The 17,681-nt window shown below is 28.1% G+C and overlaps 1 protein-coding gene across 1 annotated transcript in view; it reads right to left on the reverse strand.

Annotated features, from left to right (window-relative positions):
* Window positions 1–17,681, reverse strand: part of LOC107449764 (nephrin-like) — a 233,334-nt gene that overhangs the window by 74,225 nt on the left and 141,428 nt on the right. The window contains exon 2 of the mRNA XM_043038973.2: window positions 6,632–6,772. Within this exon, the coding sequence (XP_042894907.1) occupies window positions 6,632–6,772 (141 nt within the window). The remainder of the gene's footprint in view (window positions 1–6,631; window positions 6,773–17,681) is intronic.

The raw sequence follows: 17,681 nt of genomic DNA on the forward strand, positions 1-17,681 counted from the left end.
AATGAACTATCTGCAGAAAAATCTCGTAATCAGAGGCGATAAATAATGTTTTTTTTTCCTCTTTTTTTGTATTTTTTTAATTTATTGGAAGTAGCATGCATAGTTCCTTTTTAGATAATAGCAATCTTCCTAAAAATGTTAGCCGTCCCCAGTTGATACTAAAGAGAATATTTGGTAAAGATCAAAGCGAATGTATATGATTTAGAACCCAGTTTTAAAATTATTTCAAAGTAATCTCGTTTTTAATAGCTAATTTCTTTTTAAGTGAAGAAAAATCTAAATATTATTCAAATCTACCAAACCACTATCGAGAAAACAAAGACTGAAAATATCGAAACTAGTTTAAAAATTTAAATTAGGTTTTAACAATTATTTTCTTTTAGCTTTTTATATGGCAATTAAACAGGTTAATTCTTAACTTTATGCATTCCTTAACTGATTAGTCAAGCTTCGAACATACCAAACTGCAAATTTAAGATTAAATTGCAAAGGATTAAACATATTTTGAATTCTACATTAAAAAAATTTCCTTCATTTATCATGAAACAAAAATACATAAAACCTAAAACGATTTCCGACACTAAAGCTCAAAACGAAACAAAAAAACATTTGAAAGTAAATTTATTCATTACGTTAACTAGTTTAAACAATATACGGTTTAAGTTAAAAACCCAATTATGGCAAGAAATTATTTTTAAAAAACTTTTCAAAGTCACTGAAGGTATAATCCAGTAAAGACGCGTCCAAACTTGTTTCTTTATCATCATTCGCTATTCCAAACGTAGACTTGGCGATATAAAAAGACAAACATGCGTTTCGCTAATTAATTCTTAATGCAGTCTTTGTGAGTATTCCTGATAGTTGACTTTTTTTTCAAAAGGAAAACAAAGAAATTAATGATGATATTCTTTAAAGTTACGAAGACGTGGTGATGATGATAAGCTTGTCAAGAAGAGTTCTTAAAGATAGATGATTATTCGAAAACAAGTAAAACTTTGAGGAATGAAAGAGATAACGCTTTTCACATTTTGTTCGGAAGGATGACGAGCTTTTAATAGTTTTTTTTATTAGACTCGTGTCATTCAAATGCATGATGCTTAAAAATAATTTAAACCGTTTTGGTTCATGTTAATACGATTTTAAGACATGGTTTCAAAATATGAAAAAAATACGCTAAAATATGGGATTTTTCATACTTTAAGTTAAGAGATAAATAACTATATTTTATATTTCACGTACATATTTTTTTCCAAAAAAAAATTATTTTATCATTTCTGTCTGTGACGCAGTGTGTATTTTTAATTTACAGGTTTATGTATTTTATCTTTAAGTTGATCTTTAATTTTACGATAAATTTGAATTATGACGATAAATTTGAAAGAAGAATTAAACAAATGTATCATCTAAAAGCAAGCTAAATATAAAGAAATAAAAGAAGTAAAATGATAAGTCACATAGGGAAGTAATATGATAAGAAGCACTTTTTTCCAAATAAGAGTTCAAATTTCCCTCAACTCTTCTTTAGTATTTTTTCCAGACGGATATTTCACTCTGACTTCTAGAATTTCTTCAATATACTAATTTATTTTCAATTCTTTTTTAACACTTATCTGTATATTCTTATTAATTTTCGGTTTTATAAAACATTAAGAAAGTATTCTTACAAGTGTGCGTTAATCAATGGCTTTTGGTAAATATTCTTAATAAATAAAGTACTATCCTATTAATTTCGGCTCATAAGAAATTAGAAAAGTATGTTAAAAATTCCAGAGTGTCTAGTTCAAAAATGATTTTTTGGTGCATGTTCCTCTGAAATTACGTATTATTGTATTAATATTTAAGTCCATAAAATATTAGGGAAGGAACAAAAACAAGAATCACGAGTGTTAATTTTCGGTTTTATAAAACATTAAGAAAGTATTCGTACAGGTACAGGTGTGTTACTCAATGGCTTTTGATAAATATTCTAAATTAATAAAGTACTATCCTTTTAATTTCGTCTCAAAAAAAATTAGAAAAGTATGCTAAAAATTCCTGAGTGTCTAGTTTAAAAATGATTTTTTGGTGCATGTTCTTCTGAAACTACATATTATCGTATTAATATTTAAGTCCATAAAATATTAGGGAAGGATTAAAAAAATCACGAGTATTAAATTCATCAATGGCTTTTGTTATTCGAATGAGTGAAGACAATACAATAAAAAAGATACTGCTTCTTAGACCCACTGGTACAAGAAAGCGGGGGAGGTCGCTGTTGAGATGGGCTGACTCAGTGGAGTCTAATTTTCTTGCAATTAATGAAAACAATTGGAGATCAAGGATAAATCAGAAGTCGTCATGGAGAAATCTTCAGAGGAAGGCATTGGCTCACATTGGGCTGTCTGGCCAACTATGATGATAAAATAAGATACTTATTATCATATTAATTTCCGTTCACAAAAAATAAGAAAAAGTCATGAGTGTCCAACGCATCAGTGATTTTTTGAGCATATGCTTTCTAAATTATGTATTATCGTTTCATATATTATCTTATTTTACAGAATATCGTTCGTTTATTTCAAAAGAATAAAAAAAAATTTAATTTCTGAATTGTAAAAATTTTAACATTTTGGACGGAACTGCTAGTCTATTCTTTTGTAAAAAATTCATTTTTTGAGTAATTATATATTTTTTTTCAATTGCAGAAAACTTTAACAAACTTTAAGTGTTGCGATAGTTAGTTTTCTGAGTCAATTCAAGATATTCTTCAGCTTTGAACAAGTGTTATTGGGTTTAAATGTTCACTAAAATGTTAATTCTTAAAAATTCATAGGTGACAAATTCATCAGTAGTTTTTTTGGTAAATATTCTTTATAAATCACGTAATATCCTATTATTTGCGGCTCATAAAATTTACGAAAAATTTCTTCAAAATTAATGACTGTCCAATTTATCAATGACTTTTTTATGAAGCTTATTAATCTTTAATTATGCATTATGGCATTAATTTCACTCCATATACATTTAGAAAAATATTTTTTAAAAAATCAGGACTGTCAAATCATTATTGGTAGGTTTTCCACTTATGTTTCTTAAATTAGGCATTATCATATTAATTTCAGCTCATAAAACGTAAACATAAAAAGTTTCTTAAAAATTCAGGAGTGTCAAATTTATCAGTGATTCTTTTGAATTGTATATTTCGTAAACTATGCAGACATTTATTTTCATGCTTATAAAAAGTAATTAGAATAAAAGTAACACATGAACCCGAAAATAATTATTCAACACTAATGATTGTCTTGAACTAACTCAGAAAATTAACTGTATTAAAACACTTTAAGCTCTGTAATTAAAAGAAATTTAATAACTAAAAAAAAGCATTTTTTACAAGAAAATAAAGTAGCAATTCCGTTTAAACTGTTACATTTTTTACAACTCTGAAACTAATATTTTTATTCCTCTAAAATTAACGAACGGCATTCTGCAACAAAAAAAAAATAAAAATGAAATAAAATAAAATAAAATCCGGAAATTTAAAGAACTCTTCTGGACAAAATATTCATTGAAGTATGACAGAAACAACTCATGTAATATTAATAACGGCAGGTAAAACAACGAAGAGAAAGCAATTTCCGAAATATTTCGTGTAATTTGTTTTGTCCTTACATACTCTTAATTACTTACAATATCTTAATTGTCATCTCAGTAATTTCCACTCATTAACTCAATTGTAACACAAATTACGTTATAAAAAAACTTAAGCGAGATATTTACCTTTAAAAGTGAGTTGTAAGATAAATCATAACTAACTGTAGTTTGCTTTAAAGACGAGAGACCACTTTTTTTTCAAAGAGCATACGATATTTTGCTCTTTTTTTAAGCTTGAAAGATACATAGAATTCAAATGAGTAAGGGTATTTTTAGTGAAACATTTGAAATAAATGTCGTTCTGGGACTTACAAAAGTGTTAATTTATTAAAAGCATAACGCGTTTTATGAAGCTTTAAACTTTTGAAAACCACTTTAATATTTAACAGCATCGAAAATTAAGCATAACAACTGAAATATATTTGTTTTGGTGAAACAGAATAATTTTCTCTTTTTAGATTCCACCTGAAAAACGTAGTTCCTTATATCATTTTATAGTTTTATTTATTTTAGTTACCTCCTAACTACTTTGTTTAAGTCAAAAGTTTGCCTGTGTTTGAATTGTAATTAAGAGCATGTACAGACAAAACAAATCCCTCGAAATATTTCCGAAATTGCTTTCTTTTTTTCTTTTTCTTACCTGGAGTTTTTAATATTACATGAGTTCTTTCTGCAATGAGTATTTTTTATTTTTTACAACCTTCGTTGAACAGACGACCCAATTTTGTGTTTACGACTACTAAGGTTCAACTCCTTAAATTTGTAATTTTGAACCTAAGCCAGAAGAAAAGGGAACACCTGGATCAAGTCTTGGGAGAAAGTTTACCTTCGTGGAGGACTTTTGATGGAACTTGCCGGTAATTGCGTTACATGGAGAGGAAGAACACGAGAACCTCTAACGGTTAGTCTGACGGCAAGAGGACTCTAACCCATAATCCGTCTACCGCTGAGGTTATATCTCGTCAGCACTGTGGTCAGTGCAAGCCGGATGCGGGGATTCGAACCCGGTTCACCTCATTGAAAGGCGAACGCTCTATCCCCTGAGCCATGATGGCTCTCAAGGAGGATTTTATATAAGTCAAAAGTTTAACTTTTTTTTAAAGAAAACAATGCTTTGAACCTTGTTGTTAACCTTGATTTCCTTAAGCAAGTGAGATGGGTGACTTTACATACAAAAAAGAAAAATTCTGAAACATTAAGTCAATGTCAAGCAATAAGTGCTTTAACCTGCAAATTCCTTCTTTTTCGACCTAATAAAATCGGCGATTTTAAATAGTTTAGCAAATCAAACAGCAATTTTAATACTTAAAATGTGAAAAATTCTGTCTGAGCAAAGTGATAAAAATGTTTTATTCAATGATATTTTTATCAGGAAAGTTTCATGCAAGCATACCTTTGATTTCATTAAAAAAAGCGAAAATACGTGCATCTGAACTAAGAACATGGATTTTTGAAGAAAATATAATAAAATAACTCAGAATATAAACTGCAATGAAAATATAATTAATAATATAAGTAATAGTATAATTATTTATAACAAAAAAACTAAAACTAAAATAAAGCTTAAAATTTTAACCATTATCGTGACTTTACTACAAGCATTGTATTTTTCGGATATTGTAATTGATTTATTTCGAGGTTTCAAAATTTCGAAGGTGTCAAAAATGTAATTTTTACACAATGAAAATACATTTTATACCCGATTTTGAAATTTAAAATCTTGTTCGCGTCAATTAGTTAACACATTTAAGTTCTATCCCTTTAAACTATACAAGAGTGGAATATATTTTCAAATAAATTAAAAACCGGATTTCGCAGCTAGAAACCAATCCAACCATAATTTGTATTTATTTTGATATTTTAGAAAGGACTAATATGTGAAACTTTAACCTTACTCTTGTTAAATTCACTTTTTTTTAACTTTAAATTTTTAAATACTGATGTATGTGAAGCAGAATTTATTTTGAAGATGCTCCCTTGGTATAGTGTACATTTAAGAGTGATCCGCTTTATTATTTTTCATGATTTGTGCTCTTTATTATGTCTGTAACAGTGCTCTAGTTGCAAAAAATTCAAGCAGTTCATTTTTTTCGAAAAATACTTTCAATGGAAAATTTTGGAGAAATCACATTTAACCGGTGGGCACTTGTGAACCTGAGTCACGGAGGTATTGCCAATGCCACACTACCTCCGATATCAGTTCATGGGGCCCCATTCTCACATCACACGACAAAGAACAACACACAGAGATAAAGATCCATGCCCTGAGCCGGATTCGAATCCGCAACCATTGATTTTGCAGTCAGGCACGCAGCTTGCTCGGCCACCTAGCCGGCAGTTTATCTTAGCACGTTGAATGACATGGGGGTCACCGGTGACCGACGATTATTAGAAACACTTAATTCGAGTATATTTTAGTGCTTTTATTTTTTTATATTATTATCGTTGCTAAAATGGTTTGAAGAAATTGATGCAATACATACTGAGAAAATCATTTTGGCCAGACGGCAAGCCATGTAAAATTAGCTTTTCATTCAACGTGTTAAACTATCTATAAAGGAAACAGTCTTGGCTCACTGAAAATTACGATACACATCTGGAAAATAGTGTCCCGATAGTTTAGGCAGAAGAGCAATCGAAAATTTGGACCAATTAAAGTTAATTTCGCTATAACTCGAACACTTTGTAAGCGAATAGAAAAATAATTACATAAATAATACATTTGTAAACTTCATTTATACAAAAATAATTTCATGTAAAAAAACATTTTTAATAATGATTTATTCTTTTTCATGCTTATTTATTATTTTCATTAGTTTATTGAATAATAGTCAACTTATTTTTCGAAAAGTGCGATGTTGGACGACAAAACAACAAAGTTTGAACGAAATCGGTCGAATCGCTTCTGAGTTTCCCAAATTTGAAAAACTGGTTTGTTTAAAATTTGTTTTCTCGAGAACTATTCAACCTATTTTGCTCTAAGTGTTAATCTTGAACTTACCTAATAGAAAACCGTCTTTAGCCCACTGCACATCACCAGCTAAATCACCAACTTGGCATTGCATGTCCACTGTTGTTCCTTCAACTGCTATCATATCTTGGGGAACAGTCAAAAAATGCTGTTGAGGAGGAAGTTTTGGCGCTGAAAAAAATACAAAAATATAAAAATATGTATAAATATTGACAGAAATACATTGTTAGAAACCGAGTGAGTGATTCGTAATTATTGTTCTTAAAGTATATTCTAGATTATTCGTCCAAAAAAAAAATAAACTGGAAGAAAAATATGCATTAGAAAGCAAATGATTATTTAGTTTGAACATAGTAGAAGCGGTATTAAAAAAATAAAATTCAGTATGTCTATTGGATAACACTCGATGTTAAAACGCGATTTTTTTATTCAATATTTGTTTGAGGTTTTCTAATGATCAAACAGGATTTTAGGGTTTAGCTTTTTACGCTGTGAAAATAAATGCTGAAACATTTCTAAAAAAATTTAATATTCAAAAACATTTCTGAATTTTTCTGAGAACTCTTTCCCTAATATTCAGAAACATTTCGCAGTACTTCTGAAATAATTTAAATCATTTCATGGTTTCGGATTTCTTTTAAATATTTTTGAAGTGATTTCTATTAGTGCTTCTTATGAGTTTGAAAAGTTCTTGTCAGTCTACCAATAATGTCAACAGTCATTTATCAAAAGTTGCCATTTGAAAGAATCAATGTCTTATATACTAGTGAATTGGATTTTAATAGTTGTAGTGGTAACTATGCTACACTCTGAAACTGAATTGGCATCAATGTGATTCGGTTTTCTACTTTTGAAAATAAAAGAAATGCTTCTCAATTGATTGAATTGATTTATTTAGAATATTGATCTAATTGATGTATTTCGAATATTGATTGAATTGATTTATTTAGAATATTGATCGAATTGATTTATTTAGAATATTGATTGAATTGATTTATTTAGAATATTGATCGAATTGATTTATTTAGAATACTGATTGACATAATACTGATACAGATAGACTAAAATACTGATTGACTGATTTCCAATACTGATTACTGATACTATGCTACACTCAGAAACTGAATTGGCATCAATGTGATTCGGTTTCCTGCTTTTGAAAATGAAGGAAATGCTTCTCAGTTGATTGAATTTGTTTATTTAGTATATTGATCAAATTGAATTATTCAGAATATTGATTGAATTGATTTATTTAGAACTTCGGTTAATTGATTTATTGAATGAAGTTCTCCGAGATTTTTGAAAGCATTTTTGTCCTGTCTAAATTATAGTTTCTGAAATTTGTTACATTGTATGTTACCATGTATTAAAAGCTACAAAGTGTGACCATTCACAATAATTTTTAGTCACGATTTCTTAACAGATTTTTTAACATTTCTAAATGTTTATTTACGATTACTGTGTTGCATCTTTCTTTAAAATACTCTAACATGGATAGTAAAAAAAAATTATTAAAAGATTCAGTGTCCAGAAAATTCCAGTAAATATCATTTATGTTCTGTATATTCTTCTTCTATTTATGGCCAGTTCCTACGAAAAACAATACTATTACGAGAATGAGGAAAAAAGTCGCTGTTTATAATTTCGCAAATTTAGAAAACTTTTACACTAATATATTCTCAATAGGGTACCCTAAACATTGCTCATTATGCCCCCTAACTTCAGAATTCATTCGCAGTTCCTTTTGAATCGTTTGGCAATTCGAATTCGCTTCCCCTTTTTCATTGTGCATTTATATATTTTAGTCAAGATTTCTAAATATGTTGCATTTGTATTTGACATAAAGTTCTAAAAATATACAATGTGCAAAAAAACCCGTAAAAATAACCTTTGATTTAATGACTGGATCTTAAAATACAAGAACTCTAACGAAATGGCTAACACTTATGACATCAAATATGCTACATTCTATGTATAAACATACTTTTTCGATGGATTCATATTCTTGACACTCACAATGTAAGGAAATGATAAAATCTAAGAAATATAGTCTCAATAGTTTGGCCAGGAGAACTTTCTAAGTTAACCAAGGAGCTGCTGCATGTAATTATAAAATTTGTTTAGCCACAAGTAATTCCGGGCAAAAAATATTTTAATAAATATTCTTTTTTATTATTTTGTATAAATAAAGTTGAAAAAGTTTTGAAATTTGAGGTGTACAAATCGTTACATAATTTCAAAGAAGGTAATTTTGTATGGTAAAGTACAAATCTCGATCTAAATCGGCCGAATAGTTCATAATATATCAAATTTTAAAGAAGGCGTTTTTATAAATTTGATTTTTCGTGAACTATTTGGCCGATTTCGTTTAAGCTTTATATTTTGCTATATAAAATTGTATTTCTTAAAATCATCTGAAAATTTGTATACTTTACTGTTCAAAATGTGTTTGATTATTATTAAATAAAGTAATAGTATAATAATAAATAATTATTGAAAATTATTTTTTGCATGGAATTATTTTTCGATAAGGGAATTTAATAATACTGTGCAACCGCCAAAAAACCTCCAAACTTTGGACTCCCGATGTCTTGAGGGTCTGGAATATTAAACTGTAGTAAAAAAAGTATGTTTATTCAGAGAGCATGCAATTATGTGTTTAGTTTTGCAATTTAAAATATTGTCTGCGCTAAATATTGTCTGCGCACATTTAAAATAACTCAGTGAACTATCAAGATTAAGTCCTAGTACCGAAAGATCCGATGATTAAACCAAAAGTTATTCAGATTGTTTAACTTTTTCTTGCACACTGTTCAACTTATACACCCTGTAAAAGTTTTGATTTATAACATTTCATTCAATTCATACATATTACGTTTCAGTTAACTATTTGGAGATAGCAGCAATTGTAGAAATACTTTTTTTTTTTTTTAAATGTGTTTTTTTAATATTATAAAGTTTAGTACAGACACGGCAGTTCTACCTTCTTTATCTTTAACTCGTAAAATGCAACAATGCCATAGAAAAAGATTAGAAAACAGAAAATATCAATATTGTAGGTTGTTGCTGTTTTTGCCATTAAGACAAGTGCGATTTTTCTTGATTTTATGTGGCGCCATCTATGGCCAAGAATTCGAATTCTGCTACTCTCGTTTATAGGGTGAACCCATTCAAACATCCAGAGATCGTAATTTAGACTTGAACCAGAGAATGATCAATCTCTAACTCAGTACCCTCAGAGGTATAGTTTGTTTTGGGAACTTTGTGATCCGGCAGATTTAGAGAGGACCAGTCACCATTTACTACATGGGGAGTCTGCGGCCGGCTGGATTCGAATTCCAATTCTCACGAACGTGAATCCATCGCCCTGCCAACCAGGCTATCCCGGCCCCAATAATGTAGGTATAAAGTAGTTTGAAAAGAGAGGTAGTAAACCATAGTTAAAAAATTTTGCTGAATTAATGAGTGATGTAGTTATTGCCGATCTCAGTTAATGAAGTACATCTCCATTCGCATTATTAAAACTAAAAGATCACTTCTTAATCTTATTTGTTACCCGCGTGGTAAAATTAATAAGCATAATTTAAATAACAAGATGGAATGTTTCATTTATTTCGGTGAACAATTCGCTTTTAAGCAACTATTTCAATCCAACTTATAGCTCAGATGTTCTGCTTTTCAGTGATAATGCAAGAAGGAACTTTAGTGATTTTGTAAAACCAAAAACCCCAAATTAATAAAAGGTGAGTACTAATTAAAATTACGAAACGAATTTGATAAAAATAACAAACAGCAATTAAAATTTTGAATATAATCTGGACTGGAAGGGATTTACATTATATAATGTGACAAATTTTACATCAATGTGTGCAGCGACACTTTCATTTAAAAATCAGCATAATAAATTTAAAAAATAGTTTTATTAACATAATAACTAGACTTAAATTGCTCAATTCAAAAAAATTTGTAAGACTATCAAATTTAAAGAAAAAAACGCTCAATTGATAAAGCGTAATAATTCAATTTCCTGGTAAAATAATTCCCTACATGACGCACAATAATTTACTATAATTCAAAATAGTGCGATTTATTTGTAAAGTATTCCCATATATGATGTTTATTAATTAAATTTCCATGCAAAATATCTTTAAGTAATATAATGATAAATTTCTCTATCAAATAACTCTAATTATATAAAATGTATAATATTTTTAACTGCATACTTAATAAATTAAAATTTACATTTTAAACATTTCAAACATTATTTAACATTATTAAACATTTTTTTTTATAAATAATTTCTACTTTCCTTTGAAAAACAATGTTTTTTTATTTAAAGTGAAAACTAATTAAATCTTTATTTTTTACAATTACAAAGTAAAAAAAAAAAAAAACTTTTTAATTATTTTTTAAAAGAAATAATTTCAAATAAGCAAAAAAATCTTCAGAACATTTTTTTCTTTAACCATTTCGAAAGAATAAAGTTGATTTTCACTCCAAGAAACACTTCTTTAAAGAGAAAATAAAATACAAGTTACTTTACAGAAAAGAAAAATAAATAAACAAGACGAAAGAAAAAGATTTATAAATTCTTGAGCATTTTAAAGCTACTTAAAAGTTTTTAAGCTTTACAAACGTCCAAGTTTTTATAGCGTGCTTTGCTATTGTAAGGTTAAAGGTATAATTCAAGCAACTATAGGTTAAAGGTTGTAAAAAGCAAAACATCCAAACATTTTTTCTTCCTTTTTTTAATCTTTAGTAAAATACAAAGTTTAAAAAAGGGATTTGAAGTCAAGTTGAAAGAAAAGTGTCTAAGAAAACATAAAAGTACTTCTTTTAATGCATTCTATCGAAATATTTTTAGACCAAAAAGCATACAAAGTTATTTTACGAAACCGAAAAGTGCTTGAACAAAAGCTTTTCAAAACACGCATATATGTATCGATTTTTGCTCTAAAAAGTGAAGTGTTCAGAATATGGTTCGGAAGAAAAAAATTCTTACGAAATGAAAGGTAAAGCTGCTTCAAACTCGTAGCAACTTTTTTTTCATGTTTTTTAATCTGCTAAATTAAAAGTAACAGTTTTAAATTTAAATTCATTCTCCTTAACAGATAAAAGCGAAAATAATTTTCGAAATTAGATTGGATATTTTCTAATTATAGGAATAAGTCCAGGTAATGAATCTAATTACCAATAATGCTAAATCACAAGTTGTTACGAACGTAGAGATCTCAAATTTTGGCTATGTGTTTGTTATAAGATTAAAGAAAAACAAAAACAAAAAAAATTTCAATCTAAAATTATAGTGAAAAACCGGCCCATTCAATAAACCTTAAAGTTTACGGTTAGAAACAATTTTTAATTTTATGGTTTTGAAACCGTTTACAACTTGTACGGTTAAAAAATCATGAATAAAAAAACTATACGGTTTCTTAAACATTTACTACTAGAACAGTATCAAAACCAGAAACATGAAATTTATCTAGACAATGGTGTTAGACTTTTAATTATGTAATAGATATTGGAGTTAGGTAGGAATTGATTTATGTTTTGTCAAATGAACAAACGAATGTTCCCTACTTAGTTTATCTGGTAGTGCCATCTATCATGAAATATGGAAAATACTAGACTGTTTTTGTTTCAAGCAGTTGTGTTGTGCCACCATCTACGCGTGAATGAGAGTATCGTAAGAAAGTCCAGATACACAAATTGGGGAGAGTAGGACGCAGAAAATTCTTCATGTAGTGGAGGAATGAATGAAATATTCTGGTGGTAGCACTGGGATACGAACCTCCGTTTAGTTAGTCTAGATATTGACAGTTAGACCTCTGGTCTATAATATGTACACAGCTGCATGGAACTAAGTGGCTTCATAAAGTTGACCTAGTTGGCGAGGATAAAGCTCTAGTTGTTTTACCGTATAAATCGAAAAAGTCAATAAATTATTTTTCTCACAGTTAACAGTTTAAATACCATTTTTAAATTGTTATTTTACTGTTTTGGTTGAATATGGTTAGATAAGAATTAAATAAATTGTTATTTAACTATTATTTTGGAGAAATTTATAACAATTTATTTTTGACTTGCATCTTCATCATTTTAAACAGTTTGAAGAATAAATGTAGATATTACTTATCCATTATAATAAATATGTAAATGCTTTTCAATAAATTATCAGTACAGATTTCTCTGACTATAAAAATACATTTAAGTCCTATCAGTAAAAGATTAACTGGAATAAAGCGTGAAATAAAAGTTACAGGGATTAAATCTGTAACACAATTTATCTACGTTACAAAAGAGTGTAACTATGATTGAAGAATATATGTCACGGCGAAAGACCGAAATCGGTGGTTGTTGACTTTGATCGGTGAATGTCGACAAACACCAAATATGTCGGCGAAAGATCGAATATTTCATTACATTCTTGTACATTCGGACCGTCATCGGTGTACGTCGACAATCACTGATATGCTTTGGTGAATGTCCGAAATATTTATTACATTCGATTTGATATGAATTTATTCATGGATTTAATTACATTTATTCGATATTTTAACCCTACACTGATGTTTTTTTAAGGTTAAGTGCCACTGTCCGGTATACATTTGCCCGGTATACCCTACACTGATGTTTTTTTAAGGTCAAGTGCCATTGCCCGGTATATATTTGCCCGATACTCCAAACACTGATGTTTCTTCTAATCTATCGTCAGTAAGTATTAAAATATAGAATAAATATAAATATATCAAATAAATATAATAATATTAACGAATAAATTAATATAAAATTGGATATAACAAATATTTCGGACATTCACCAAAGCGACTATGTGATTGTTGACATTCACCGGTGAGAGTCAGAAATAAAGGTACTATTTAGCAAATATTTCGGACATACACCAAGCGACTACTTTAATGTTGACATTCACCGGTGAATGTTGACATTCTCTAGATTTCGGTGTTTCACCGTAACATATATATATTTATAAAAGATATTCACACAATAAAATATTATTGGGACAGCTTTGTTTAAAATATCGAAGTATTTTATGTCAAACAATTGAGAAATATATAAAAATGGTATGCGCTTAAAAATAATGATTTCTTTTTGAATGAATACAAGTCTAAACGAAAAAAAAATATTCTTGATATATGAATGTATACCCAACAAAGATTTCTATGCTGTCATTTATACCAAAATAGCTACAATTTATTTTCGTTTGACAAAAGTCCTATCACGACCAAATAATAAAACTGTCTTTTTCAATCACAATACATTGTGTGTGTTATAAATTTTTTTGTAGGAAACTATGATCGTAATAAATGATCGGATCAAGTTTAAAAAATTGAAACCGTCTGTACATCATTATATTTGAAAACGATGCAATTATTTAGATTTTAAGGATATTTTTTAAATAGATTTTGGACGAAGGAAAAAAAACTCATTCTCGGAAAAAAAAAGAAAAAAAAACTCCTGTAGGAATTGAAGTAATTTTATCACAATAAGAACTATAGCGCAGACTATAATCTATTTCCTTAATTTAACTTTAAGTTTGAAAAAATATTTAATTAAAAAATAAATCAAACGATTCTATTAAAAAGGAATTTCAAAGATAAATATGAAACGAAAATTCAGTTAAAAAATGAATTAGAATTGGCGAATTCTGCTACACCGAGCTTGTACCGAATATTTTCAACTTCCAGGTTATAAATATTCACTCTGCCTAAGACTTCTAGAATAGCCATTCTCATAGCTTTTACGTGACGTTATTCTTTTTTCCAGTAAAGTTTCGTTTCAAGTATTTAATACATTTCTCTAAGAATAAACAAAATGTAACAGAAAGTTTTTAAAAACTATACGAATAATATTCTTGTGGAACAGATCAAACCAGTCTGTCTAAATTGCTTAATAAGATTCCTAATTTAACTATCCGCTTTTAATATGGGTTTCAATTTCAACAATAGAAATAGTTGGCGTAGTAAAATAAAATATTTTTAGTTAGAACTAAGTAAAAAAATTTACTTTCATTTTCTTTATATTACAAAATCGTTTTCGATCTCCCCAGCTTTTTTAGGTATTCAATTTTTTGTTTAATTTTGCTTTTATTTAAAAAAAATTTTCTTTGTATTTAAATTTAATTTGAGAATGTTTAATTATCTTAATTGTAGGTAATTAATATTATACTGGATTATTCTACACCCCACAGAAATACAGCAACAAATTTGTAATATGCTAATTTTACAGAATGAACTTGTAAAATAATCTCTTTTTCAAAATAAAAAATTTTCCGCTAATTGTTTCAAGTTTTTTTTTCGAAGTATTTTCTTTCATTTCCACTTCATATAATGACTATTTACGCATTATTGTAGCAAATTAAATCTCTCAAATTAATTACGCATTATTGTAGCAAATTATTGTAGCATTGTAACAAAAAAAAGTATAAAAAAAATAGAAGAAAAACAGATGGGGATTTAATGCTGCCTGGAATAAACCTTAAAAATTATATTAAAGCTTTTAAAAACATAATAAAAAACTTTATTGATAAAAACCGTTATAACGATATAAGGTTATCTTTATATACCATTAACGAGTACAATTAATTCTAATTTATTCTAAGTTAAATTTATATCCATGTAATCATACTAAATTATACCTGGGTAACCTAACTTAACCCTTAATTATACCTGTATTTCATTCGTAATAATTAGTTACAATTAGCATATAAACAAAAGATTTTATGAGGAACATCAATTTTTAAGAGAAAAAACAATGTTAATTTCAAAGCAAATAAGGTTGGTGAGGGCAGCGAGTAAGAGGTAGGACCTCCTAGTGTTTAAACAAAATGCTGCAAAAATGAAGAGCGTGGTTCTAGTCTCTTCCTTTTAAACAAATAAAACCTATAATCTTTTTACGAACAGCAACAAATTTGACGTTTCATAATGCGCTCCTTTGGTTTCGTGCCACAAAACTCAACTAATCTTAAAGGCAGTTACGATTTATTATGTTTTGTGTTAACGAAACTCAGTTTCAATTATGAACGCAATAACTGGTTACTGCTTTTATCATTAACAAAAGTTTAGGAAAAATTTAAATTTTGAAATCTATTATTCGCGCTTAAAAGTTTTAATTCAATGCCTTTAAAATTTTTCATTAACTCTAATGATCATGGACTTTCGAAATTTAAAAGATTACCATCAAACAAAAAACTTATTATTCGTGGTGAGGCAAATCAGAATATTTCTTTCGCTTCTAAAAATAAATCGGAAAAAAACTCTAACTTTAAAATTTAAGCAAATGTTTTTTTTTCTCAAAAATAAAAAAAAATTTCCAAAGAAAATTTAATATAGCTTTCACTTCCGAAAAAATATTTGGATTTTTTAGAGTAACTCAATACTGAGAACTTGTGTTATAAAAAAAAGCTCTGAATATTTCATGAAAGAACAGGAAATTCCTCCCCAAACTTACAAGAAGAAAAAAGAAGAAGATGCAATCTTCCAGAAAAGAAGAGTATAATCCAGTTTGACACAATGAGATCGAGAATTTTTTAACAAACCAAAATATTACATACTTTTCTTTTTATTTCAACACAACTAATTCCTTTTTAGAAATTGCAAACAAACATAAAACTTTTAAATTAAGGAAATATTAACTATACAATATGATTTTTAAAATATAAAAATTATTTTAGAATATATAAATTAAAATAGAAATGAATGTTCAGTTTGAAAAGATCAACAGTTTTTTTAACATTAAAATTCTCATTTTTGAAATCTTAAGGTAATGTGTGTTTAAAATATATGCCAATTTCAATGCATGTACTTTATAGCTTAGTTAATTGCTTTAAGACTTGGGTCTGACCTGCTAAAGTCTATGTTCACATACATTGAAAATTTCTAAGAACATGAACGTAAAAGACATTAAAAAAAAACAAAAACAAATTATAGCTTATGTTACTCTATATTGTAGGATAATAGTCAGGTACTAAATATTCTAAGTTTGGCTTTTGGTAGGTGGCTTTAGCTAACAATTAGGCTAAATAAATGTACCCATACTGTTCAAAATATTTATTAATATTAGTAGCCTCTGCTCATTTAACCCAGTGGTTGATCTCAAGTCTCCTTCACTTTTTTTTCTTCCTTTAACCCACAAACGGTTCAGCCCGAAAAAAAATCGTATTCTAACCTGCAGTTTTCTCTATATAGCAAAACCGGTTTTTCTATGTTATTAGATAGAGAAATATATATACAGGGATAGTCTACAGGGTTAAAGGAACAATGTTCATGGACATTGTTCCTTTAACCCTGTTCATGGACAAAACATGAACATGTTTTGTCCATGTGCTAAACCACCTGTGGGTTAAAATTATGTGCTTTTTTATTCGTTTTGTTAATAAAATATATGATTGTTATAACTTTAAGTAAGAACATTTTGTTAATATGTCACTCGTAACAAAATCGATTATATGGATTTAAAAGTAAATCAAATATGCTTGAAAAAAATAATTGTACTTAATATGGAATGTGTGACGTGATAAGAAGTAATAAATGAGCAGTAATTTTTCTTATGAGCAATCTATAACGATAAACCTTAAATTGCATAACAGTTCCAATTGAAAATGAATTTATCTTTCATATTTTTAAAGACTATGATATCGATACAAATATAAACAATTATATGATATAGGTTATTATTTAGGTACAAATGTTGTAATTTATATATACATCATCTAATCTCCTTTTCTTATTTTTTTCTCTCCATTTTTTGGGGGTTTTTGAAACGAAGTCAAGCGCAAGGTCATGAAACGTAAATCTCGAGGAAGGAACTTTTTTCTTCAGTAATAATCATTATTTGATACAAGAAAGCGAAACAAATAGAAAAAAATAACACTTGCAATACCTCACGAACATGTTAGAATTTCGAAAAAGAAAATACTTGTGTTAAGTTCATGATTAAAAATGGTCATTTCAGCATGTTTAATTTTAACATTGTAGTTATATTTTTGATAAGATCAGTTAACATCATTTTCACTGCAACAATCCAGAAAGCTAATGGTATGATTAATGAGATCGAGAATTTT

This window comes from Parasteatoda tepidariorum, chromosome 10 (assembly GCF_043381705.1).
Source record: "Parasteatoda tepidariorum isolate YZ-2023 chromosome 10, CAS_Ptep_4.0, whole genome shotgun sequence".
Taxonomy (NCBI): Eukaryota; Metazoa; Arthropoda; class Arachnida; order Araneae; family Theridiidae; genus Parasteatoda; species Parasteatoda tepidariorum.